We start from the raw sequence: 27,757 nt of genomic DNA, 5'->3' as shown, positions 1-27,757 counted from the left end.
TCCAACCTTAATGGATTTTTTGCTGGTCGCCGTCTCGAATCATTAATCGTCAGCGTATGACTTTAAGGCGTGCGAAGGGTAAAGAAAAAGCTCTTTGACTTCTGCCGCTCGCTCGGTGCGATAACGCGGTCACGTGACTCGACCCTTCGATCTTTCGAGTCTCCGCTCTCGTGACCGGTGATCGATCGAACGCGATAGGAACCCCTTCGATTAGTTTTGCAATAACGAACGTTCAACGACGTTGTACAACGGCTAAGTAAAATTAAATACGAGTCGAGAAGGTCGAAAGGAGAGACCAAAGATGGGTAAAGAGTATTGGCAATGACAGGTATTACGGCATTTATCATCGGGTCGAATATTAGGAGAGGCGAACGTGGTACACTTATTAGCGCGCACCTCTATGCATGGCCACATGCCAACTAGTTACCAAGCCGAACGCGAAGTCCAGACGCGTACTCGAAGCCGGAACCTGGCTATGCATACTTAGTGTCTCACTTCTGTCCCTCCTTCGTGTCGCACGGACTCGATTGTACCCGGAAGAAAGATACGGAGATAGAAAGGAGAGTAATAGTTGGTAGCCTACACGTACGTTGTGCCAGAGACATCGGACGGAGGCAAAGAGCGAACTAGAGAAAAGGAAAATCGTCGAAGCGATGTTCTGCCAGTGACAACGGAGATATCGGATAGATTTTCTCTTTTTATTACCGAAAAGGGTGTCTTTTATCGAACGTGTACATTCGCATAGGTATGGAAAATTCTTGGCGTACCATTCAAACGTAATTCGTATAATCGACGGAACTAACGTTCGGAGGTGTGCGAGCTTTGCATTTCCGACGGTCTCATGACTTTTTGCGTTCCAAACAAATTCGTACCTACCGCCGTAATTTCCGGTACGCGCTGGCTTACATAGCAACGCGAAACGTGCGAAACGTTCATCACTCGTTCATAAACTCATTTCTTCCGTATCCTTTTAACCGCACGTACCTATATTTTTTACACGTTTTCCCTTGCTCCTCGTTCAGATCGCAAAACGCGATTCTTTTGAAAGAGGGAAAAGAAATTCGAAAGTCGCGACAACGACGATTTCGAATTAATCCATACATCTTCCTTTCGCGAGAAAATCGAATCGTGACGTGTAATGCAGACGCAAAGATTTAATTTTTTCATCGATGTCCTCACCGCGATACCAGCCGTTGTTATTTTTTTTTTTTTTTCAATTTCCGAGATACGTGCGTTCGCACAGAGCATTCGCAAGCTCGTTCCACGCGGATCAATCATTCCACCTGTTAAAACATACAAACGGATAGATATTTATAAAGAGTTATCTATGTAGCGAGAGAGAGAGAGGGAGAGAGAGAGAGAGAGAGAGAGAGAGAGAGAGAGACATAAAACTAAAAAACGGAAAGAAGAGATCGAAGAGCATGCAGTGCATAGTATATAGCACCCAATCTTTCCGCATTGAAACGTGACTTGAGTCGAAATGGAAATATAATCTTTGTTTTTATATATCTACCGTTACGTTTCCGGTAAGTTAATTATTTACTGCAAGTCCTCGTTGAGACTAAAGAACATGTTGAACCTAAGACTCTCGTGGACTCTGTCTGGCAATACTCGGATTGCTGCTACTTCCTCCTGCCGCTCCTTTAATTTTTTCCAAAATCTTTCGTGATATATATCTTTTCACAAACTGTGGAAAATTCTCGTTTTCGGGGTAATTGACTTTAATTATGCCGAAAAGCGAATGACGCCGCATTGCTTCTTTGAAAAGATAGCTTTGATAGCGAAGTTGAAGATAAGATGAAGAAAAGGAAGAGGAAGAAGAAGAAGAAGAAGAAGAAGAAGAAGAAGAAGAAGAAGAAGAAGAAGTAGAAGAAGAAGAAGAAAGAGCAGACGAGGAGAGATACTTACCGAGAAAAGGCGAAAAAAAATCTTTATCCTCTCCGCCAGCTTGATCCTCGCTCCATTTTCATCCCTTCCTTCCCTCCCACGCCGTTCTTGTATCCCAAGCTCTTTCGCGAAACTTTCGACACGACCACCAAAGAGAAAGTCGACGAGAGACTCGCTAAAATGCCGCCTCTGCCGCAGCCGCCGAGATCCTTTTGCGAAAAACTTTGACCGAGCATAAAATAACGTACGCGCGCGCGCGCGCAAAAGAGAGAGAGAGAGAGAGAGAGGAATCTTATCTCCCTCGTGACCTGGATACTTGCTTGATTTTTTCTCGTACCTTCGATCTCCCACTTCTCCCTATCCGCACTGTCACGCCAACGCACCAGTTTAACTCCGTCGGGAACTAATTACAAGAGAGAAAGTTTTCGTAACTTTTACCAGAAGGGGATGACACTCGGCGAAAGCTTTCGATATTTTTTCGGCTCACTGCCTGCTCATCGTCTCCTCGAGTTTTTTTTATTCTACGATAAAAGATGAAAATATCTTTCGATTTTGGTAAAAGCATCGAATGACACTTTGCTTCGTAGAGAAAGGGGATGAGAACGATTTTCATAAAGAGAAAACGATGTCGTTCGAGATTCTCCTACCCGGAGAAAACCGTCTCATCTGGCATTCATTTATTTGCCGACTAACTGGCTGGCCACCGTAACCCGAGGGCAGCCGTGCTGGCTCTCACGGCGCGAAGGGTTTCACAGTGGTACAGAGCGAGAGAGCGAGAGAGAAAAGCAGACGAGCGCTATGCGAGCTGGTAGAAAGGGTCGTGGAGCCGAGAGTAGACCTAAAATTAGAACGGTGAAGAAATCGACGCACGTTCTTGGAACAAGCTGGCAAGTAGTAGTGGACTTCCTGCAGTCAGACGTGCCGTCGTATAAGTGGCTCTGCAGTGGCGGAAGCTGGGTCAAGTCACGCGGAAGGACGGCGACGACGATAAAAGTCGACTCGGTGGACTCGCTCGTCGTTTCACCGTGTATCGCTTTTGGATTTAAATTCTCTCGAGGAAAGCGACCATTGTCTATCTCCCATACGAAGTATCGCTCTCCGGTTAACGTCGAAAAGTACGCGACGCTTTCTTGCCAGCGACGTTTAATAAATAACTCCGATAATAACCGATTTTGCGGGACGGAGGGAGAGAGCGTATATTTACGTTAAATCGATATCACGTGGAGCAACAGAAAGCGGTATATTTTTTACGTATCGAAGAACGAACCGCGTGGTCGATCGACATGTGCGATAAGGACGTTAGGCGTAACATCGGCTACGTTGTCGGCAGCTGTCGCCCTACTCACCGCTGGCACCTCGTGTTTTTGACGCGTCCGCGGCGATTTGGCCGATCCGCTAATATGATAATATTCGATTCTATATCGTAGAGACATTCGTTTCGTCCTTCCTTTATCGTAAATTAGTTGCATCGTAATTGATGGTACACTCGCGTTTCGAAATATCTGCACCTGTTGCTCGTTTTGCGCCAATTACAAATACGTAGATACACCGACTACCCATATCGCGTTAAAAGAAGAAGGATATAGGAAGATAAAACTTTGTCATTTCATAAATCGTCCTATTCTATGAGCGAGCACGTAAGATTCGCCAAGAGTTTGGCAACGTCTTGCCAACGACAAACGATAATATTACACCTTGGTTGGAAATATTTTCTCTTAAGAAAAGATTTTCTGCTTCGTCGTTAAAAAAGCTTAGGTACTACGACTCCTAGAAAGATCTAATGAGCTCTAAAGTTGCCACAGAAAAGGAAACTTTTCGAGTCTCTAATACGTTTTACATTTCAAACCATAAAACTCCTTCCTCGAAACTCTGGAACTTTGGAACTCATCGAAATTCATGAATGCCATATAATACGCGCGATTAGAGTTTTTCGTCGTGTACAGGAATATCCCAAGTTTCCCAACTTGGCTAATTTGAGCGAATTGAAAAAATCGACTTACGAGCAAAGCCGAGCTTTCTGACGAGCCGATTTAATAATAATATCCGAATAAAACGTTAAAACTAGAACATAAAATGCTAAAACTCTTGAAACTGGCCAGGCGCTGCGACCTTTTTTCCCCGAATTTTCGTAATAATTTTTGTTCGATATATAAGAGACGAGAAAGTCAGAAACTGATTCGAGGCTGCTCCTAGTCGCGTAAATCGCGTAACTCTCGTGCGGCAAAATGACTTCTCCGAGGATGCTGGACAATAGATATGAAACTCACGTACCTGCCGTATGCGCGATACGGATCGCCTATCGAAACTCTAGGAGAAACTACCAAGGCGAGATAAAGCGAACTATTATTGGCAACGTAGGCGGCGCAAGATCTTTTTCTCCCTTTTTACGAAGCTTCGAAAGAAAATAAACGCGAATCGAATTCCTTCGTCTAACCGTAGCGTTGACCGATTCGCGTGCCCGCGAATCTTTTTATCGAACTTTCAAACGGGATCTGCGGCGTAACGACGCGCTCGTTGCCACCTCGAAAAAGAGACAAGATTTTTCCGTCAACACGCTTTGGCCTATTTCGAGGCGATTACTGGATAGGAAAGCTCGACGACGCTCCGACTCCTTCGAATAGCGACTCTTCCCCGCTTGCTTTTCCAGCAATCTCTCCTGGCTCCGGTAGCTACGCCTTATTATACGAACGTGCGTATTCGTACCGCGACGCGTAGCTATTATCGACGTGCCGTCTCCCTCTACCAGATAAAAAGTTACCTTTTTTAGCGAGAAGCGTGAAACGAGACACATCTCCTAAACGAGATTACTCGACAGAGGGAAAGAAAGGTCTTCCTTTTCTATTTTTCTTTTTTGACCTTTCTCACGACGAAATCCATCGTCGAAGAAAAGAAGAAAGAGAAGTAGAAAGATTCGTAGAATTACGGAGAAGTTGGTCGGTAGAGAGAGAGAGAGAGAGGGGGGGGAGGGAGAGGGAGAGAGTCTCGAAGGGTACGCTTCCTCTTCGCACCGTCCGCACAGGGTCCGCGATTTACGGGCGTACCTTGTAATTTGCTTAATGTCCGGGACGCTCGGGTAAGTCGACGTTTCGTCGCTTTGGCCAAAGCACGCGTCCACGAGCAAATCCTCTTATTACGCACGCACGCGCGCGACCACGAAAAGGAAAAGGATGAAAGTCGAGAGTGTGTGCGAGCCAACTCGAAGAAAGATGGGATGGTCGATTCCGCGGGGCGGTGAACCGCAGCCGAACGTACGAATCGGAGTGCAACGTTCTTGGAAAATCGGATCGTTCGGAGCCTTCGACAGGGCAGAGGACCAAGAGCGACAGGAGGGAAAGCCTTTGAAAAGAGGATTCTCCGGTTTTGCGAACGATTCGAGAATATCGAAAGTGGAAAGTGTCGTCCGTCCTTCCTTTTCGTGGACATGCAACGCGTACTCCGTCGCCGTCGCTGTCGGAGCTGACCGAACGACCAGGCTAGAAGGAAGGAAGGAAGGCCGATCACGTAGACCGGATTCCGCACCGCCCCGAATCGAACTGAATTAAACCAATCTCGGAACGGAGGGATTTAAATAATTGAAATAAACTTCGAGTCCGCCGAGTCGGCACATCGGGTACGAATCTTCCCTCCTACCTCCGAATAGCGTCCCACTTTGAACGATTACTCCTAACCGTTCCCCGCCCTTTCCCAACCTCGCGATTCGGCTCCCTACGTCGAATGAAATTCTTTGGTATTCGGAGCCGAAGAAGAAGCTAAAACGCTCCCGCCGACCTTTTGCCTTTCTCCGAGACTCGTAACTTTGTATTCGATTTGAAATTCGGATCGAACGCTAACTCGGAGGAGAAGGGAGGAGACCCTCGGAGGAACGAGGATCATCGTCATTTAGACGCTTTTACGTGCCTTCATATTAATCGTGACGCGCGCTCGCGATAATGTACTTTTAAAAGCCATCCCACCGATCCATTATTCATGTATTTTGCATCTCATCTTGGAATCTTTAAAAGAGTCAGCAAGATGTGCATGCTTTCTTTCTCTCTCCTTCTCTCTCGCTCTCGCTCTCGCTCTATGGAAAAATATCTTTGAAACTGCCTTGAAAACTAATTTTACATCGACCTGACTTCCGAGGAAAGTTAATATATTACCCGAATCTAATATATTGCGATATTTCGTAGCGACATATCGATCGATTAAAAATATACCGCTTCGAACGACGCCTTTCCACTTTGTCGTCCGACAATGAGATTTTCTCAAAGTTATCTCGACGTAGAGGTAGAGATGTAACGAGACGGAGAGCAAAGAGGTAAAACCGAACGAAAGGAAAATCCGATCGAAAGTGGGACCGAAACGATACCGTCGCTCCGTTTCCTTCGAACAACTCCGTCAGGCGTTGACGAGGATTCGAGCCGCTCGTAAAAGATTTGTCTTACTCGCTCGTCGTTTCTACGTACCGACGTACACGTTCTACCTGTTTTACCATTTCGCGTATTCTTACACGCGATAAGGCTTTATTTTTGAATCGTCCGATTTTCTTGCTTCCATATCTCATCTTTTCTTGTTCGACCGCTCTCTTTCGGACCGGAAAGGTATTCCCCGTAGCATCATTACGCTATCGAACTTATGACCCGTTTAATCTTCGTAAAGGTGAGAGGGAAAATGGCAAGTCTACGAGAGAGAGAGAGAGAGAGAGAGAGAGAGAGAGAGAGAGAGAGAAATTCCGCTCCTCCGCACGAATCCCGGAACGATAAGATTAGAGCGTAAGGGAGGATACAAGGTCGTCGGAAAAAGAATATTAGGGGAAGCGCGTTTGTCATTTGACGCAAAGAGTACGAGCTTTACGCTAAAATCACAGACGTGGACTAGGGGAAGAGGAAAAGGAAAAGGGTGGATTTTTCACGAATTTTCAAGAGTAATCCTCGAGCGTCGCGCCGGGACACGAGAAGGCGCTTCGCTTTTTGCTCGGACGCCGACTTTCTTTCATCTCCGTTCCTCCGAGGTAGAAAAAGAAACGGCGGAGCGGAGAGGAGGAGGAGGAGGAGGAGGTGGGAGCTTCTTCGTCATTCGGCGTTATCGCGAACTCGTTAAAATCCCTCGGAGAACCGTAAGGATTTCCACCTTGCATTCGTCCAAAGATTCATTTCTCACTTTCCAAGTACGAGAGAGCTTCGGTCTAGGGAGTCTTCCTTCTCTCCTTCTCCGCGCGATCCGCTCCGTTCCCTCGGGGGAAAGTTATAAGCCACGGGATTATAATGACGAGTCGATAAGGGAAGACAGGAGAAAAAGGGAGCTCCCAAGAAATCGCTATTAACTCGGGAGCTTCCTCCTCTGTTCGTAAGAAGGTACCGTAAACCTTCCCCGCCTACCTTAGGATTGGCATCGATCGTCATCGAGAAAAGTAACGAGAGCTACGTTGGGTATATCCGTCTTCTTCCCGAGCATAGTCCTTTTTTTACGTCCGTGCTCTCGAGTCTATTATCGTCTATACGTTAAACCTTTATGATCGTTGACCAAAGTTTTACCCAAAGATATCCGTTTACCCGTGAAAGGGAAGGAAATAAAATCGCAACAGCGACGAACGATAACAGCCATTCGAATAGAAAGTTTATCGATTCGATTCGCGCGTTCGATTTCCCTTGCGCGCGCGTTCGCGAATCGTTCGGTTAAATATTGCCGGCCTTCCTGCACGCTCGCTAGACCGTTGCGCGATACGCTCTCCGCGAACGATTTGTTATCCGCTTAATTAATAATCTACCGGCTCGCATAGGTACCCACATATAAATTATACGACTATGATGCTCTCGGCAATAAATATCATGCCAAATTAATCTACGAGCGTAGTCCGTAGTCCGTCCGTAATCGTCGACGAATTCGATGAAATTTTCTGATTACGAGTCTTCTCCGCTCGTCAAAGTCCCCCTCTTCGATTACCCTCGCTAATTGCCGAATCGACGGTTCGGCCGATTTTCGTCGGTACCGAAGGATCGGGTAGCCGCGCCAAAAGCTACGAGCGAAATACGACGCACCTGAAATCACCGTCACGCCCTGCACTTTGGATCGTCCTACTCGATAAATTCGTTCAGTTTTCCATTTTCCGTACTGGAGGAGATCAAACGCGAAATTTTACGTCGAGCCGCGTTAAAAGCATTATCGAATGGACGGGTGCACTTTCGCTCGAAAAGAGATCGATACGCGTTACGCGTTTATAGTAAATTAGCGCGCTTTCTCGCCGTAATCCCTTCGAATAATCATTTTCGCAAGTGCGATCGAACGAGACGACGAACACCGAGGAGCGAATTCGAGCTTTATTCGGAAGATGTCGGGCGGGGCCCCTCTCCGTAGAAATCCGAGCGAAACTTTTCGAACGTTCCAACGAAAACTTTCGACTCGGGTGGGGCGTCGGAGGGGCGAGAGCATCGAATTCGATTATTACTTCGGCGAAGTCGCGGGCGACCGATCGAACGAGGTTAGAAGGGACCGGCTGTTGTACGGATTAACAAGAACGCGCTCGCTTATGGAAAATCGGTGTCGACCAACGTCGTTCGCTGTTCCTTCGCGTTTGGTGGCCGCGAAACACGAAGCCGCGCCATGTGCTTGCGCTTTTGCCGTTCGGAAACTAAACTTTCCAACGGAGAACAAGGAAATTTGAAGAAACTCGTCGCTTCTTTTTCTTTCTCCTCCCACCCTCCATCTTCGGATCGGACGAAACTTTAGCGAGTTTGGATCTCGGTCTCTTTCCTATCGTAAATCCGATCTCGAATACACGCTCCGAGTTGGAGAAGACTCTCGGGATTCTGCGAGTCTGTCTTGCGAGTCGATATCGACGCAAACCAAATGATTATTTTATGAGAGTCGAAAGGACGAAGATTCACGGTTCGAAGCGTCTCCTAGAGAAGGCATTTTTATCTTTGCATTTTGCATCTCTCTCGCGGAAAAGTATAAGACGAAAGAGGAATAATGATTCCAGGAGAATAGTAAATCACGAAAGTATCGGTGATCGCGAGTCACCGAGTGGAGCACGCCCGCGCAAGCTATTTCTTATCGCGACAACGTTCGGCCCGTTAATCCACGCGACAGAAATATGAGCCTTCCTCTCTCTCTCTCTCTCTTTTTGTGCTATTTATAAGCGTTATCCGATTTACTCGCGAATACGGGAGGAGAGGGCACTTTACACGACGTACCTTAACTCGACGTTAAATCGCGAAACGAGTCGTCTCGTAGACCAGAAATATGTTTAAAGCAAAAAGTCGGCGATCGCGAGCTCTCCAGCGTCGATTTTTCTCCGGGGACGAGGAGTACCCTGCGGAAGGCAGGTGGGAGAAGGGAGGAGAAAGGAGAGAGAAAGAGAGGCGCGCGATGTAGCCGTTGTAAAGGCAAAAATAAAGATCCGCCGTCCGAAACGTCACGGGACTCTCGTTGCTCGATGATCTACCGTTTGGTTCCTATCCGACCCAAAACCCGACCTACCCATTTAAACTTTGACCACAAATTTTCGAATTAGTCGCTTCTCGGAACGACCAGAGCTCGATCGTTCTTCCTCTATCCGAGGGGAGCTGGACCTCGTACCGGAGTGCAAGGACCGTTGCTACGTAGTCCTCTCGGAATCTATAAGAATGGCTCGCGTTTACTCGGCGTTTATATAACGCGCACAGTACGTTGTTACTTACGTATCCACTGGTACCACCTACTCGTATACCCATTCGTTTCCCATCGCGTTTCGCTTTCTCGGACGGCGGCACGAAACCAGTCGGTCGACAAAGAGAAGCCGGCGAAGTAACGCGTTTCCGATTTCGCGAGTCTCTCTTAAAGCTTCGATCGTAATCGTATACGAGTGGAAAATTTCTATTTTATTTGTTTGATAAACTCCAAATATATCGTACTCGCGAGTTCTCTCTCTCTCTCTCTCTCGAAGCTTCGCGATTAAAGGTCCTCGAATACACCGTGGAAGAGATATCGGCGAAGAGTACTTAAACTTCCTCGATTTTGGTTAACAACGATTTTACGAAGAAAGGAAAATTAATTTTCAGCGCAGCGGTAACTACGAAAGGAAAAATGGGATTGCAAGAGCGCGTCGGTCTACCCTCTCCTATCGGGGATATCTCTGCTATCTGTACGTAACGACTACGCTCGAGCTATTTCTTTAAGCCCGCGTCGTCATCAATTATCTCACGAAGAAGAAGCAAGAGTAAAAAGTCGATTCTTTTATCGACGTCGCGACGAGAGAGTCTCCATTTCACGGAACATTCCTCGAACGTTCTCGATTACTCTTGACTCTTCTCGCTCGATGGCATGCCATCGTTACCGTCGTCGCCGTTTTATTATCGACATTACGCGTTCGTCGTGTCAGCGAAGCACACTGTTATTATTCTCGCGTGATTGCCGGCCGATTTGGGTAGCGTTTGCCGGGATGCGATAAGGTAAGGCAACCGAGTACTCGAGATACGACGTAGCTATCGAAATTAGAAGGAAGAAGGAAGTTGCGCCTGCCGATGTCTCGGTGGCTTCGGCCACAACGGGAATTCCCATGAATATGTATGAGAGATATAAACGTTATACCGTATGTACGTAGTACGCGTATGGGAGAAAAGTGGTAGCGAGAGAGAAAGATGGATGGAAATCGTAATTATACAGTCGTTTGATCTTTCCAACATCGGCGAGTTATGCGATAAAAATATCAATCGAGAGACACCTCGCTCGACTCTTGCGACGTAGCGATCGATCGAACGAAACTCGAAAAGCCTTCGTTTTACGCGCTGCTGCTCGTCTACCGACGTCGACGCAGCGAGTGCGTTAACGTATACACGCGCTAGTACAAGCGTCTATATAAATACGTATATATTTATATATATATATAACACGCGCGCGCGTATGCTCCGCGGACCCTCTGATATTTTTCCGAACCGCGTCGGCCATCGATTAGGTTATAAACTATGACTCTGAACGAGCGACGGTTCGGTGTTTGCTCAACGCCGAGTGTATTTTCCATCGACGATAAGTAAAACGTAGATATCCTTTCGACGAATTTCCCGTTTCTCGTAATCGCGATCGCCCGTTACGTAGAATTTTTCTATAATACGGTGCCAAGCTGGTCACGACGAATCGTGACTGGTTTACGCTCTCGAGATCGATCGAAAAGTCTAATTATTCTTTGGGACGACTCGAAAACGGCACGAACGTTGTTGGAAGAAAAAGAGGAAACGCGACTTTCGTTTCGATCGATTTGTTTGGCGATAAGAATACAAGTGGTCGTAGAGACGCGAGCGAAGACACGCATACGTAAGTATTTAAATACGATATCAATGGCGTTTAAATTTACTTCCCAGGAACAGGTTGGCCCTCCGCGGTCGCTTGACGAATCGTCGCGAGAAGAAGAAAAATCTCTGGACGCGGAGTCACGGACAGGAGCCATTAGCGTTTCCATTGTTTTTCGTACGCAACGTTGACGAATGTTACGAGGATATACGTACGGTCGCATCTCTTCGCATATTTCTTCTCGCGACGCAAAACGAGCCGTACCGCTGTAGCAGGCGCGTAAAGTAGCGTTCATCGATTAACCCGTTCGTTTTTAATATTCTAGAAAATGAAATGAATTTTCCCTAAATCACACGCGGGGCCCGTTCGCTGGTAATTGCTTTTTTCACTCTGCTCGTTTTCTCGTCGTTTTTTCATAATCAAGATTACATAGGCATTTCGCGTCCAAGGTACTACGATCGATATGCCATCGAGGCTGCGTTACGACGTGCGAGTAGAGAACGAAGCGGTAGAAGTCGTACGCTCTTCGATTCGTATCGAGCATCCTTCCGCCGATCGACCACGTCTCGGTGGACTACATCGATCGGTTCGAAGACTTCGTTCCTGAAATATCGACGTTTTCGCGAATGAACGAGCGAATACGTATTTATCGAAACCCGAGAAAACCGATCATTTCGTAGTCGCTTTCGTCGTTCTACGTGCAATTGCGACGTATCTCTCTTTGGAGAAGATTTTTCTTCCAGTTCGAGACGGAGACAAGACGGGTGGAAGGTGGGAGCGCGTTCGCTCTAATTGAGTTCGGACCTTACACGGCCGCATTTAGGGAGAAGGCCAGAAACAGATACGGGGCGCATATGTCAGCCAAATAGAATTTCGGGCGGGTGTTCGGAGGACGCGGCAGCAGGATGTTTAATCGGACAGGACGCGCTCAATGTCCTGAAAGGCTATCTGTCTCGATATACCGGCTGCGCGACCGCACGCAGCAAGAGCGAGTAGGTAGGAGGTGCTCGCTTGCGAGAGAACAGAATACGTCGTTGCGTAATGCACTGACAATGAGGATCCATATTAAACCGGTAATGGCGCCATTCAGCAACGCGATAACCCTCGCGCCGCCGTTATCTCGTCGCTTCCCTCGGTCGATCGTTCGTCCTGCCAAAGCCCTTTTTTCGAATCGTTCCAACGCGCCCTGATTAGATTTTATCTCCCTCCTCTCCCCTTTCTCTCTCTCTCTCTCTCTCTCTCTCTCTCTCACAATCGCTTCCTCCGACGCAATAAAGATCCAACGCGAAACGCGCGATACGGTTTAGATTCCAACAAGAGATTCAAGTAGCCTGGAGAATCTCGTTTGCCGTAGCGAGTTAATAAGAAGGAAAACGAGAGTTTCGTCGTTTGACATTTTTCCCGATCGACTAAATTTTTCCGACCGTGTTTTCCAGCTGATAAATATGCAGACCTTTGTCCCGTTCCTCTTCTTCCTTTTTGTACCTTCCCCGCGCAGCGAGAGGAACGATTTCGCGTCACGATTCTAGCTCTCTTCCTATCCTCCTTTTTCCCTCCGTCTCCGAGCAAAGATCCGAATCGAACGATCACGAAGCGCCGGTGAAAAAGCGTGCCGGATGCGATCCAGGATGTACTTCCGGCGGCACTGATTCCACCTCGTCCCGATCTCTCTTTCCGCTTCTTTACCCGTACAAGCGGAACTCACGACCAGATACGTATCTACGAAATCGTGCCTCCGGACATCTTTTATCCTTCCTCTTTTCTTAACTCCATACCAAACTCTTAGCGCTGTACCGTGGTATACCGTGTTACGCGTTTATCGCGCGACTAATGGAAGCGGGTGGTTGGCGAGAGGAGAAATCGTCGACTCTGCCATCCGAAACAATCCACCTCCGCAATCGCGTGGCCGTGCTCGTGCCACGAGAGCCTCGTATCTTCGTCCGACAGAGCCGATTTACGGGCATTTATCGCCTCGAATCCCGACTGTTCTCGAATCGATCGTAGAAACCGTCGCGTCGCGTTCGCACGAATCGCCAAGCCGAATGTAATAAGCGTTTCGAACGGAGAAAGTGCCTTTCAGTTTGATTTTCTCGATCGATCGCGATTCAAACTAGGAGCTACCCATATCGCATTCGGTGTAAGAATATATCTGTGTGCGACAGACGAGTGGGACGAAACGTAGAGGATGAAAGTGCCGTTGGAACGCGATTCGACGTAAACGTAACTTTGTTTTCGTTAACGAAGAAATATGACGGAGCGGTTTTTGGTAGCTCGAAACGATTCCACGAGATTTGTATCAACGTTCAAAGGATCGCGCACGGTCGACGATGACGCAGCTATCGCGAAATATTCTACGAACGTCGCGCCTACGGTCGATCGTCCAACGTTCGCACCACGTGCCGCGGAAAACGTATCTCGTTCGAAACTCGATTATCTGCGAAGGGAGGAAATCGCTCGGAAGAGCGGTGCGAACGACGCAAATTTGTAAAAGAAAAGTTAACCTTCGTTTTAGGCGTTACGTCCGAAGAAGGAGAGAGATGGAGAGAGTGGGAGGGGGGAAGGTGTTTTAAGACGAAGCTTTAATCGTCGGTGTAAACGTAGCAGCGAAGCGGATTAAGAGATACGGAGAGAGCGGATATCGGCGCTCGGGGACGGTTCGACTAACCGCGGAAACGCTCCGAGACCACTCGTCAGCCCTTCTCACAGGAGACGACGGATCTCTTCTCTCACGATGCGCTTCTCGATAATCTCGTTGAGAATCGAACCTGGAAGGGGCTGGATATCGACGAGACCCGATGACGTCCGATCGTAAGAGCGGAACGAAATTACCGCAAACTCCGTTACGTTTCGATACTCCTCGATTTAACGACGTTGCGTCCTCGCGAAGGACCGTATTTTCTTCGAGGCGACGACGTCGTCGACGAGGATTTCCTCTCCGATCACGAAACCAACGTTTTACTCGTACCATGAGACAACGTCATCGTTTTTCGACGTCGTCGAGAACTCGGAAAAAAAGAGGGGAGGCGCATCAATCCCCGTAAAATTTCCTTTCGATGGGTGAATACTCGCTCTCGTCGTTAGATCCTTTTAATCGTACGGTAAAGGAAAAATGTCCGTCCTCGTCCGCGCTCTTCCGATCTTAACTGGAAAAGTTCAACGACTGGGAAACATCGGGCAAATTCGCCTCTACGACGTTACGCTATCGAGGCACGCGATAACGTTCCCAGCAATGACACGGACGAACAACGATTGACCCGACGTTCGATTCGGTCGAAACCGCTGTGGGATTCGCCTATTATGAACGCTTAAGTAGACCTTGGATGCATATTAAACTATTCGCCAGTTAATCGAGTTCTCTTCCTCTCGATCGCTTTTCGCGAAATTAGCATCTCTCGCGTCGTTTACGATCGACCTTTATCGAACTGCAAATAAAAAATCATTGGAAAGTCGAAGAGATCGGTCGGGTCAATAAAGTTTTGTGGCGGTGTCGAGCGAGGGATATATCGAGATAGCTAAAAGAGACGATGGGAGGGAAAATGATATCGGATAGGGAGAACGTAAAGCAGGAAGGTTCGCCGGGAATTCGAGTCCGAGATTCGCGGGACAGGCCACTAAATTTCCCGTCCAATTTGGATGTACACGATCGGCGCGATGCCGATGCGATGGGTGTGGGTGTGTAGTCCTGACCAGGGACAGCGAACGACCGTGCACGTAGCCGAGTCAAGGTACAACGCTTTACACCGTCCTGGATCACCCGGTATATTTACGTAGATGTACGTATATGGATTCGCGCGCACGCGAGTCTATTCGAGTACATCGTCCGCGCGTACATAGTCGCGCTAAAGCGCGTGGTATATTTAGTAGGTAAACGATCGAAAATTCGCGACGACGTTCTCAACGGAAAGCCGCGCCACCTTAAGCGCGTGCGTACACGCGAGTATCGTGTCGGGCAGCTCGTGCGTAAACACGCATTACCGAGAGAAATCCGATATAAGGACCGACCGACCGACCGACCGACCGACCGAGCGCGCGCGCGTCCGGGAGCCTCGAGCGTTTCGCGATCGATCGCAGCGGGAAACGAAGGGAGGACTCGCGCGAAGCGCTGACCTCGCTCGAACGATCGTCATTCGCTTCGCGAAAAATGTCGAGTTTTCTTTGCAAGCTTCGTCTGTCGCGTACGTTTGTCCTTTATTTTCGGCTTTTATGTTCGACGCACGACGAACGTTCTCATCTCGCGTAGGCACTTTCGCAAACCCGCATATCCGCACATTCGGATACCGAGATCCCGTGCCGCAGTACAAATAGAAGTTGCGATTCGCACCGACGCAAAGAAGTCTCCTGGTAGATGGTCCTGTCCGAGCGAGTAAACGGACCGTCGAACGGCCACAGTCGTCGATATGCCACCGGTATCGGTCGGATCGATTCCGATCAATCTTCTAGACGTTGAATCGAATACGCCTGTCCGCCTAGAAAATGGAAAAGAAACGCGAGAGAACGTATAACTTGCGTAATTAAATGCGATGGGGTCCGATTGGTAATTAAAACCGATTTAACCGGGCCAGAAATCACGAATCGATCGATTTATCAATTTCACGCATACGCGTACGAGATACGTACAATGTGTCGGCAAATTGTACGAGAAAGCGAACTAATAGATAGCTCGCGTACGAGCATTCACGCACACTCGGTCAGTACCGAGCGAATCGAGGAACCCGGAGGCGAATTCGCTTAATACGTCGTTGTTCCGTCTATAGGAGCCAGATCGAGGCAATGCTAAGCCAGAGGAAGCATCGAGCCCCTGGGGGATACCCTTAACGTTGATTACGTGTTTGTCGACGGTCTTCAAAGTAGGTGCTTACATCCGTCGCCGCACCGCGTCGATTCGCCGTCTGTCAAGCCCGGGAGCTTCGAATTAGCCTCTCGAAGCTCTAATTAACTCGCGTAATTACGATCTCGCCTTTCGATCGGACGAGCAATGACAACGTACGCGTTTCTTTCTCATTCGTGACCAAAGTTATCCTTTTCGAAGTCGAGTTTCGCTTTATACGACGGTATTTCGACGACGATATTCGTCTTTGTTCGACAAAGACTCGAACGCGAACATGGAATATTTTCCTCCCATTTTCGTTGCGTCTGGATCGCGTATAGCGTCTTTAGTCGTTACGACGAAGCCAGCCGCGCACCCATATCCGCCCGTCTCCGTCCGAACGTAGGTCATCAAAAGCGCGCTATCGCTCGTGCGCTCGATCTATCCTCCGATTTTCCTCGTTACTGCGTTACGAGCAAGGATCGGATAACGACGCTATGCGCCTCGTTTCCTAATTCGAACGGTTACGGAAGACGAATCAATTTATAAAGCGCCTCTCCGACCATCGTAGTAATTAAGAGGCGCACGAGATGCGTTAAAGGCATTTGCTTTAATGGATGCTCGCCACTTCCGCGGTATAATTTCACGATAGAAAGGTTAAAGGGATGAGAACGCGGGTCGATGAACGCGAAAAGGGCCCCTTTGAACTCGGTATCGGTAAGGATACGCTTTTACCTACGAAATTTTCGCGTACGCTCCGGCTGTACGAGGATCGAACTCGTTTTGGTTAGCGAATGCGCCAGTCCAATACCCGGTTGTATCAGCGGCTTCTTTCGCGCGAGATGCGAATCACCGCGAACGCGTTTCGATGTAACCACCTGTTGCGGAATGACAAACCGTTAGGTGGTACGTACCACCTATATCGGCGAGCGTCTAATAACGCTAACGGAGTCGATCGGCCAAGAGCGGATAGGAGACCGTCCAAATTTCCCTTCGAATTAGACCCAGAGAAGTGCGCCCGTCGCGAGTGCCCATTCTCGTCCGCGTTTCGCACGAACGCCAACGCCTTGAAAGAGTCGCGTTCGAACGATATTCCGATCGATCCGAGAAATCTCCTTTATCCCTCGTGAAATTCGACGCAACCCAGACGCGTGCCGTTCGACTCGATGACTCGATCGCTCGTAAAGAACGATACCTTGCTAATTCGCTCGATGCAGCATCCCGTTCTAATTATACGAAGGCCTTACGACGAGTAAGAGGATTTCGACGACGCTTTCCCGGCTGCGAGATAACCCAGATGTAATCCCGTACGTGTATCTTCGTACTTACTTACTCGCGTAGCGCTATGTCTTACTCCGCTTTTCCTTTTACTCGCGAAGCGAACGAATCCGAAAAGCCATCGGTTTCGCGCACTCGCTTCGCCCTATACCACGAGGATCGATACTACGTATCGCGCGTATAGTACTCGTGACGAAGATTATGTCGCCCTTTCGCCACCTAACCCTTCTCATCAAGGTGCGTACGTATATTCGGATTCCTGATAATCCGACGCAGAGACGAGACGCTCGTTCTTGACGCTCGAGATTCATGTTGTGTATTTCGATTCGCTGGTAATTTATACGTCCTCGTCCCCCTTTCCAATGGCCCAATCCCTTCTGGTTGGGTTGTATACATCGGTGCGTTAATTAGCGTCGCTACGATCGATGCGAACTACAGAAATTCTCAATCTCGGGCCTTGGCACGCGACGTCGATGTGATTTATGCGATTCGCGGCGCGTCTTCCCTTTCTCTACGCTTTCCTTCTTTCTAGAAATTTTCTGCGAAATATGCATGGGTATGCATGCATGTATGCAAGGTATGCATATACGTATGTAAGCACGTACGTAGCGTAAGCAGGCGAAGGGAGCTTAAATCCATCTTTTCTAATCGTTTCGAATGGTACGTACGTACTCTCCCGACAATCCGAATCGGCCATCGAAGGGCAACCGACGCTCTTCGTGATTACGGTGAAGTACCTAACCAACGCTGTGCGACCGTTCGGCCTCCTACTATGACGTAGATACTCGCTTTGACACGTCGTATGTATTGTGCATTTCGGTAAATCCGCCGTTAATACGAATCCCATTGGTTGGTAAGCGTTATACGCCGAACATTCGCAGTACGCGAACGCAATTAACAATAATGGGCAGTATATTGGCGCGTGTGATTAGTTTCCAAGCGTGAAGCTCACGTCATTCGTTGGATTAATTTAAGCCCGACTAATTTTGCGGAATCATAGAACGACGCCCACAAAGCTGCGAAATGCGTGCTTTAAACGACTGAAAGTAGTCGGCAAAATGAAAATAATCAACAGTTAGCGAGTAAAGAGAAATTATTTCGAGGAAGATAAAGCTCTTTGTATCGGCATATCCGAAAAAAAAGCCACTAGCGTTTCGCTAACGTAAACACGTATTATACATACGCACATACGTAAATATACGCGCGCACGTATATAGAGACTAGAATAATCCGCAAAAGGCGTTATAAAAGCTCTCCATGGAAATAAATAATCGTTCGTAGAATGTAGAAATTATAAATACGTAGGTAGGTATACCCAAAGATAAATCTGTCGAAGTCGAACGTGTCTCCCGTCTCGAGCTTTGAACTCGAAAATGATTTAGGCCGTTGAAACGGCGTTTAATCGTTCGTTCCCTTTCGCGTCGAAACTCGATTCACGAGGAGGAGAAAACGAAGAGTACATGAACGAACATTGCGGCTCGTTTAACGTCCATTTAATCGCGCGATAAACGCGCGGATCGAATTAACCTTAGGGGAAAAGAGAGCCTTTTTCGGTGGAGGGCCGATGGAATTACCATTTACGGGATTCGTTTAAAGTTCGTCGAGTTAAACGGAACGCGACGCAAAAATAACGTCGTTATCTTTAAAAATGGGAGTTGGCTCTATCCAGAAGAATCTTTGAATTCTTTCGGATGTGCCTAGAACTCCCGGTGCTACCTACAACGTCGATTCGTCACTCGACGCGATTCGCGCTGTCTCGTTTTTGCGGGCGTGCGTACGTAAGCCGACCGCCAAACTTGTAATCCCCTTCGAGCGAAACGATTCAAGCGTTACGCGTTCCGGAACGTCCTCCCCCACATTCCCGACGATTCCGCCGCTTTGACCCAGAATAATTGCGGTTACGCGTCGACACATTTTACATCATTATCAATCTCCCGTATTTAATCGTTCGACGACTATCTTCATCTAATGCGAGTAATGTATACGAGCTCGATATGTTTCGAGCTCGTCGATTACGATTTTTTACTTTTCCAATCGAAATATTCATCGACTTTCGTCCTCGCGGACCATCCAGGGAAACGCGATATACGGCTAGCGAGTTCGGACGATCTCTGAATATTTAAAGAAATCCCACGTGTATCTAACGCGATATTCGCACGATTCCTTTAGAAACTCCGATGCATCGAGGATGGGAAAATAGAAAGAACCGAGAGTTAGGTGGTGCCTTTGGAGATTGCTCGCATCGGCCAGATGGGAAAGTAAGAGCGGAATGCGAGGAAGAAAGAAGGAAAGTAGAGAGAAGTAACTACTCGACGGAAAAGAAATAGAATCAAACGACAAAGTAAGAATAAAGACCGATTCGTAGACGCGACTAGGAAGGCTCGGTTCTAGAAAGGACGAGTTAGACGAATTCTCCTTTAATCTCGTTGAGAAAAAAGAAAATAAAAAATAATCTTTTAGAATTCTGTTTTTACAGATTTAAGCGGAACAAGCTGCAACTCTCGCTCTGAATAATGTAACGTATAGCTCGTTAGTAAAATGACGATGAAATTACTCCTTGCCTGGAACACCGAAAGGTCAAGACGAGAGGAGAGTTTTCGACTTAACGAAGCCACGGCGATGCCGTCGTATTTTCTTCCTTTGTGTCCCGTAAAGGTAAAAAGGTTACGGTAAAACAATGCGAAACGATCCTTCACCGGTTTACGATTCGGCCGATCGTGAAACTCGTACGTACGAGTACGTAAATAGTCTTTATAATAATCGTAACAAGAAGTCGTAGCTCGTGCCGTCGTCGTTGATAAGGGGAAGCGCGACGACGATGCCTCACGGTCGAGCGAATCCTTACCATTATTCGTCGTACAACGAACGTGTAAGCGATAGCTCGCATTTTTCTCGTGAATCGGGACGAACGAAAAGATATCCAGGTCGCGACGGTGGTCCGTGCGGACCGAGTTTCGCGCGTTGTACCGAGTCAGCGCGGACTTGGAGAGGGCAGCGAGGGGAGAGGAGGAAGAACGTTCGAAAGCCGTTCTCAAACGTTAAAGGCGGAGAGAACGCGAAAACGCGATCCTTGCGCGATATCGCAAAATTTCTCTCGCGGAAGGGAGAAGCGAGGAGTTCGAATCGTCCGCCGATCGCAGAGCGGGCACGAAGACTTTTTTTAAAAAAGCGAAAAATAGAAAATAGAATATCGTTCGATGCTCTTTAAGCGACGAGCTAGAAACAATAAATTTCGATAGATCTGTTTATAGTCGAGCGCGATTGGGTGAGAAAAGCCTATAACGAAATGGGTTAGCCAGGAGCTTCGCCCTATAGGAGAAAGAGCCCTAACTCTGTTGTTCCATTTCACGTGCACGAGGTTACAGGAGCTTCCCTTTCCAGCGACGAACGCCCTACCAGCTGGCCGCCACCCAGTCCACCACCCGGTCGGTAGCATATCATGGGCACACCTCTATTCTGTTTTCCCCCGGAAAATCAATATCAGAGGTCGGCAGCGCCTCTCGGTGGGTGGTTCTGGTCGGCGACAAATCTCAGTGTCTGGAAAATCCGTGCTTGGCGCCAGTTAACCTCACGCAAAATCACCGTACTCTTACTTTTGATCCGTAAACGCGGATCATCCCTTCAAACGTTTTCAAACAGGAAAAAGCAGGAAGCCTTTCTCGCATTCCTCGTGCGCGCGTGTATGTGTGCGTGTGAACCTTAAGAAGAGGGAGGTACGCGGGGAGTGGGGGGTTTGGGGGGAGGCGGCGGAGAAGGAGAGGAGACGAATCAATCGAGACTTTTCCGTCGCCTTCTCTCGGCTAAGCCGCGAATCGTTCGCGTCGCGGCTAGAGCGAAGTTCGAAGCCTTGGAAGATCCAAAGAAAGGGAAAGATCTCGTCGCAGAGGTCTCGTGCGCCTTGTCAACCTATGCGTGTCATCCTGAACTAGCGCCATATTGAAGAACGATAGCGACGCCATCGACGATAGCGAGCATCCAGACCTCTTCGTAGCGCGGCACATTTGAATTCTCCTATATGTGCTTTTATCGTGACACGTAATTCGCGTCTTGGATTTCGCATATGTATTTGTCGCAAGTACTACACATACGGACAAACGACGAAACGGATTCGCATTCTCGGGAGCTAGGCCATTAGTTCATTTTGTTGTGACGATTTTCGACGACTTTACGCGTTACTTACCGATACGCGTACACGTTTATCTTCTACGACGTTCGTTCTTCTTTCTTTTCACTTCTTTCGCACGAGCCAAGCCGCTCCTGTTTCTACCTCGATAAAGTCCGACGAACTTGCCCGCCGTCGAGCGGCGTTACTAATTATCTCGCTAGCAAGTACAAAGGTTACGAGTAAAGTAAAAATTTTCTTTTACGTTTGGAAAGACGTCAACGACGTTCTTTCATTTTCTTAGAGGGAAGTTGGGAGATTCTCGAAGGTCTCCCTTGACGGTTCCGCACATCCGTCGTACACTCGTACGCCCCTTACGTTCTTTGACGCGGATATCGTAGATTCTCTTTGAAGTCATAGCTTTTACATCTTCTCTACTTACGCTTCATCTTTGTACGTGTATTTGGGGTACGATTGCGGAAGGCTGCGACGAAGCCCCTCGCGCTCGGAGCGCCTTTTACGCACTTTCTTTGAAATCGCGAAACGCGTTATCGCCGATAAAATTCAATTTCGTTCGCGTCTACGTTATTATTCGGGAATCGATCGAATCGTTCATGGAGGAAGCAAAACGCGTAACGCGCGTAAATGTACGACGTGTTTGTTTCAACGTCGAGAACGAATACCTCGTTCTTCTTTAGGGAATATGCGAATCTAGTAGCGAACCATCGCGGTAAGCTCGCTCGCGATGACTCGAGCAAAAGTACGGCTCGGACAAGTACGCGAGGGAATCGCGAAAGCCGAAGGTCGACAATCGATGAAATCGTAACGAACGATACGATTTTTCTGGCACATCCTACGATACATGGTCCCATCGGCGAATTTATCGCACTTGAGCCGCGTATCGTACGAGCAACGAATCGTGACGTATTATCGCGACTCGTTTACCAGCGCGCTTACCCCAACGGGATATCTCTTTTTTAGAAACCTCCATCGGCGTTAATGCGATCGTTATTATACCCATGCGGCGAGAGAGGGAGAGGGAGATCGCGTACAGATGAAAGAGCAACGAGACTTCATTTCGCACCTAGATGATAATTAGCGTCGCACTAGCGACACGCGATTCAATCGAATCAACTCGCCAGAATTTTCGTTTGAAATTTGATATTTCTAATTTATTCTTCGATAAGTTTGTTTCTATCGAGCCTGAGGGAACGATAACCGTTTCCCCTCTTGAGTCCCTCCTCCTACGTTTCTCTCTCTCTCTCTCTCTCTCTCTCTCTCTCTCTCTCTCTCTCCTCTCTATCTATCTATCTATCTATCTATCTATCTATCTATCTCTCTGTCCGTCTCGTGGCAACGTCACTCTCACATGCTTCCGATTTTCCCGCAAATCGTATATCGCGATAGAAATTAACGACTCGTTCTACGCACTTCGCACTGCTCTCGGCGCCCATATGCCGAATGTTTGCAAAATAAAATAGAAATGATTAATACAAAACTCATTAATGAACCTCGATGCAAATCGAGCGACATCATTTTATAAACGGGAGAACGTGTACAATCCATGACTGTCTCTTGCTCTCTTTATCGTACGAAGCGTTGAAATTGAATCGCCAACGCGCAAAATTGGAGATCGACGTGTCGTTTAACGTAAAATACAAGCGGCGCAATTTCAATGTCCGTTCTATGTACGCATGTATATCGCTCAAATATACATAACCGTATTGGTATGTACAGCATTCCCTATATCGAAAGATAAAAATTTGAATATACCCATGTACGTAATGTCACGGTCGCGATCTGAGGAATTTCATTGGATCGATGAAAAATCGATCGTAATTTGGTAGAACGTATGAGATTTTATTACCGTCCGTATAAAAAGAAACAATAATGACAGGTGCAAAATAAAGGAATAAAGAAAAATTGAAATCGCTGCGAAATACATTTTATTGGCAATTTATAGTCGACTCCCACGCGAATTACTGGTACTGTCGTTCGTCGAGACGCGGTCCCCAGCGGACACGTACGAACGGTCAAAGCTTTGAGATCTCTTTTCTAAAGGCGCAGGAAAGCTCTTATCCGAATATATGAGATTTCTAATGAGTCGGCCGAACGTTGGACGGTGCTTTTCATATAAAGCGATACGCGTACACGTACCGTTCTGGCTGACGCCATGACCAAAGCCGGCGGTATAAAAAGGAAGGGTGAAAGGTGTACTTTACGGTTTACCGTAGGAGAGACTTTTCGAGCGAATACGGAAATAATTCTTGTGTATATTCGTACGCACGGCGCGACGTAAAGTATACACGCGTTGATATTCCGCAAGGAGCACTCTCTCTTTCTCTCTCTCTCTCTCTCTCTCTCTCTCTCTCTCTGTCTCTCCCTCTCTCTACTGAGAATATCAAGACTTAAGAGAAGGTTAGAATAGTTAGACCACGTTACCATTTTCGCGGACGACGATGTCCGAGTTGTCCGTACCGGACCGTTAGCTCCTTAACCCTTTGAGTAGTAAGTTACCACAGTGCTACTAAACTAACTAACAAAACATCATAGAATCAACAAAGATATTTCCATGTTCAACGAGCAAATGACTAAATTAATGTGCCATTAAAATACAAAGACAAGGCTTAAATTAACGAAAGTATTAGTGCGGTACAAAGTTCAAAACGTACGCGTACGGTACCTTTGTACCGTTCAAAGGGTCAACACCACTCTTCCACTTTGAGAAATTCAAAGGAAAGTAAAGATTCTTTAGGAGATTCGTTCGCGCGAATTTCTTGGATACACGCGTAAAGTACGTACTTAAATACATACTGTACAAAAATACTGGCGCAAACTTAAGTTTTACAGAAAGGATATGTCCTTTCTTTTTCTCTTTCTCTCCCCCCCCCCTCTCTCTCTCGCTCTCGTATAACAAAGATAGAGCTATCCGCAACGATTGTAATTTCGTCTATTGTTTTCGAGTACGGCTCGATCCATTGTTATCCATCGACCTTTATTACATTCGCGTTGAACGAACAACGAACGTAACAAGAATCGGAAGCGATAAGAAGAATAATCTATGTGCCGCGGCCGTCGTCGACGAAAAACCGTCTATATTACTGTTTTCGATAGCTGATCGGAAAACAATGGAAAACTATAACAAAACGTTCGAACGCGAATGCAACCGTTAATTTCGTGATTCTGTTATTTGCTTTGATAGTTGCGATATCAGGTAAATTTCCTTCGTAAATAGCGAACATCGACGCGATTCTATCGGGATAAGTCGATCGGGAAAGGAAGTAGATGGTTTCCTTTAACCGAGATAAGGAAACAAGAGGGTGAAGGGGAGGTAAAAGAGGAGGATACTGACGGTAGAATTGCGCAACGATCGATACGATAAATCGTCCTTACGTATGTACATACACACATATATATGCATGTATATGTATATATATATATACACACATATATATGTGTACACACACAGACGTAAACACACGCGCGCGTGTACTCGTATAGGTAAACGCATACGTAGGATGGTATATTGGAAAAGACAGACGTTACAAAATCCACACATATGCAGGTTTAACGCGAAAGCAAGAAATCGGACTTGGTATCACACTGGTGGTTACTCGGATAACTCATAAATAAACGAGCATACCCGGTATAAGTAGAAACGTTTATAGCACTCGCATACACAGCGTATAGACCCTTTATGTACCCAGCCTAGACACGAACTACTTTAAAGTTGCACAAGCCGAGATCTAAGAGCGCGCAATGTTTCCACCACCTTTTGCCTCTTCACCCTGTATCCTTCCGTCGGGTTTTGCTTCTTTATTTCGTCCCTTGCCACGTGCGCCGTCTTGCTGGTAACAATGAAAAAAGAGGAAAATAAATAGAGAAGGAGATAGAGAGAGAGAGAAAGAGAGAGAGAGAAAGAGAGAGAGACGTTTGGTCGAATTAAAAGCGAGGAAGGCTGGGAAGATGTTTGTAAACTTAATATCACGAGAAAACCAAATTTTCATTATTCTCGTACGTACTTTCTCTTCTCCCAGAGGAAAAATAATACTCAAGACGATAGAAATACTTTACAAACATAAAAATATTTTTACAAACAGAAAAAAGAATCGTCTCTTCGGCGATTATTGGTTGCACGTAGAATAAAAATTTAGGAGAAGGAAGAGGATTTTATTTTGATTTAAACTCTTTCTCGACGGAAAAGTTACAAACGTGACGTTTAAGCAGGGTTTTGAAATAACGCACGATGTTGCTTCTTCATTCGCAAATAAAACGTTCATTTAGCGCATTATTCATGAACGAACCGCAAGCCGCTTCTTTTCTCATGCATATATAGCTGCCTCGTAAGAGTAAGAAAGAGTCTTGTTTTGCTCATCCATACGTAAACGTACGATATACCAACACGATTCGTCTCCGTCCTCGATACGAAGGAAAAAAACTTTTCTACGCGTCGATGAAACAACTACGATTTCCTTTAAATCGTTATTGCCACAACCACGCCAACGATGCTGTAAAATGAAATTGTGAGTTAAAATAAAAAAAAAAAGAACTATGTAAAGTTTCCTCGTGATTTCTCGAGTATTTCGTACAACTTGGTAGAAACGGGCGAATCTTCGATAAACGTAAATCCTTTTTATGCCTCGAAGATTCGCATTACATGGAAATGTTAGGAGCACGCGGATAATTAAACGCTTTTCCGCCTTCTTCAAAGAGCCCTTTTATCGTTGTACTCGTTGAGAAAAAGTCGAGCCTCGAAGAACGCACGGTTGGATTAAATATTAAGATCGTCCTTTGCACGCTACTTTCATGGAATTATTTTGTAGCGAAAATACTTTGCCGACGTTTTTGCTTCTTAATATGTATTTTACGCGATACGCGCGCGTGCACATATACGCGACTAACGTTGTACTTCCGCGAAAAAAAATGTTGTTCTCGTTTTACAATAGGAAAAGAGAAGAAGAAAAAGAACAACGCGCTTCGAAATCTCAACTCGTAATCGTATCGGTTTGTTTCGATAAGTGGATATATTATATCTATCTATGATACGACATCCACTTAGAGCGAATATTTTTATCGAAATAAACGTTTCGAAGATGGTAATATCAGATCTCTAGCATATACGTACGTCATACACGTTGGTAATAATAAATGACTCTCCATAGCAAGGAACGTAAACAGTTGTAATATTTTCCAAGCGAAACAAGCAAGGCCATATAAAGCAATGTAGCTTTACGACTCGCTCCCGTATCTCGTCGCTCGAGAATAATTACGACGTAACGTATCTATGCATGTTCTCGAGTAAAATTCGCATTTTCCTTTCGTTTACCTAGTACTAATATTAATATTCCTTTCGTTACGTTCTCCTTAGCGCGTCCCTTTGACTCGCTCGTCAATGAAATTTTATCAATGGCCTTCGTGGTCGTTATCGGCGACTTATCTATGACGAAATTTAACTAGGTAAATTATCTAGACGTTTAGTCGTGTTTATTTCGAAACGGAAAAAAGAGAGAAGAAAGCGACGTTTCTCCGCTTTGTCCCGTCCGCCGCTTGTCCTTGTTTTTTACGCTGAGGTAAAAAGTCCTTAGGGAAGCGAATTATCGGATCTCGCGGTGACACGCAACGCGTGAGAATAATTCTTTCCTTTCCCCTACCATACCGAATCTACGATCTTATCCGCCGTCGAAAGAGAATGGCAAGTGGGAGGGAAGAAACGTAAAAGTAATCGTTTCGCTACCTCCCCCTCTCTTTCGCTCGCGGAATTGGCCTCGAAAATGAAGGAAACTCACGCGACTTCTCGGACCGAGCACGATATCGTTCGCTTCCAGGACCGTATTATCGAATTAAGGGTAGCCCCTTGGGAGACGAGGCGAGGCGAAGCGACGCGACGCGACGCGAGCGAACGTGGGAGGTGAAAAGGAGACCGTCGTAAATCGCGTGTGCACTCTGCACTTTCGTTAATTGTAATCCGAAGCCAAGTCCGAGGTCTTGGATAATATTTCTCGGTCTTCTCTCTGCTAGTCTTTTCTCGCTCGCTGAGATCTCGCCTCTACGAAACGTAAACGCACCTACTCGGACGTACGTAAGTACATGGGCGCAGTTATCGACGCGTCCTTTTTAGAGAAACCAAAAGAAAATGCGTACGCGAATTATCCGTTCGTTTAACGTATTAAAATCTGTATCGATGCCGCGCAATATCGCGATAGAGCGGACGTGCTTTATATGCCACACGAATGATCGTTTTCAAATCGATCCACCGACGCGCATTAAATTATTCCCTCGAATCGTACGTTCATCCAATTAGGTACGCGCGTCTATATATATATATATATATATAATCTATGTACGCGCGAGAGAGACTCGTCGAAAAGTTCCTATCTAATCTGGTGGAGCAACGTTCCGTCCTTAATAATAAGCCGACCTAAGCGAAGTCTATTGCCTTC

The 27,757-nt window shown here is 46.7% G+C and overlaps 1 protein-coding gene across 12 annotated transcripts in view; it reads left to right on the top strand.

Moving 5' to 3' along the window:
- Positions 1–27,757, top strand: part of LOC122629176 (agrin-like) — a 235,541-nt gene that overhangs the window by 174,745 nt on the left and 33,039 nt on the right. The window contains exon 1 of one of the 12 annotated variants that reach the window (XM_043812297.1): positions 25,261–25,840. The exons of the other annotated variants lie outside the window; for them this stretch is intronic. Coding sequence (XP_043668232.1) covers positions 25,833–25,840 — 8 coding nt within the window. The 5' untranslated portion in view covers positions 25,261–25,832. Of the gene's footprint in view, positions 1–25,260; positions 25,841–27,757 lie in introns of those variants that run through there. 12 annotated transcript variants of the gene reach the window in all.

This window comes from Vespula pensylvanica, chromosome 5 (genome assembly GCF_014466175.1).
Source record: "Vespula pensylvanica isolate Volc-1 chromosome 5, ASM1446617v1, whole genome shotgun sequence".
NCBI lineage: Eukaryota > Metazoa > Arthropoda > Insecta > Hymenoptera > Vespidae > Vespula > Vespula pensylvanica.
The sequence above is the reverse complement of the archived record's forward strand: the minus strand, read 5'-3'. Positions and strand labels throughout refer to the sequence as shown.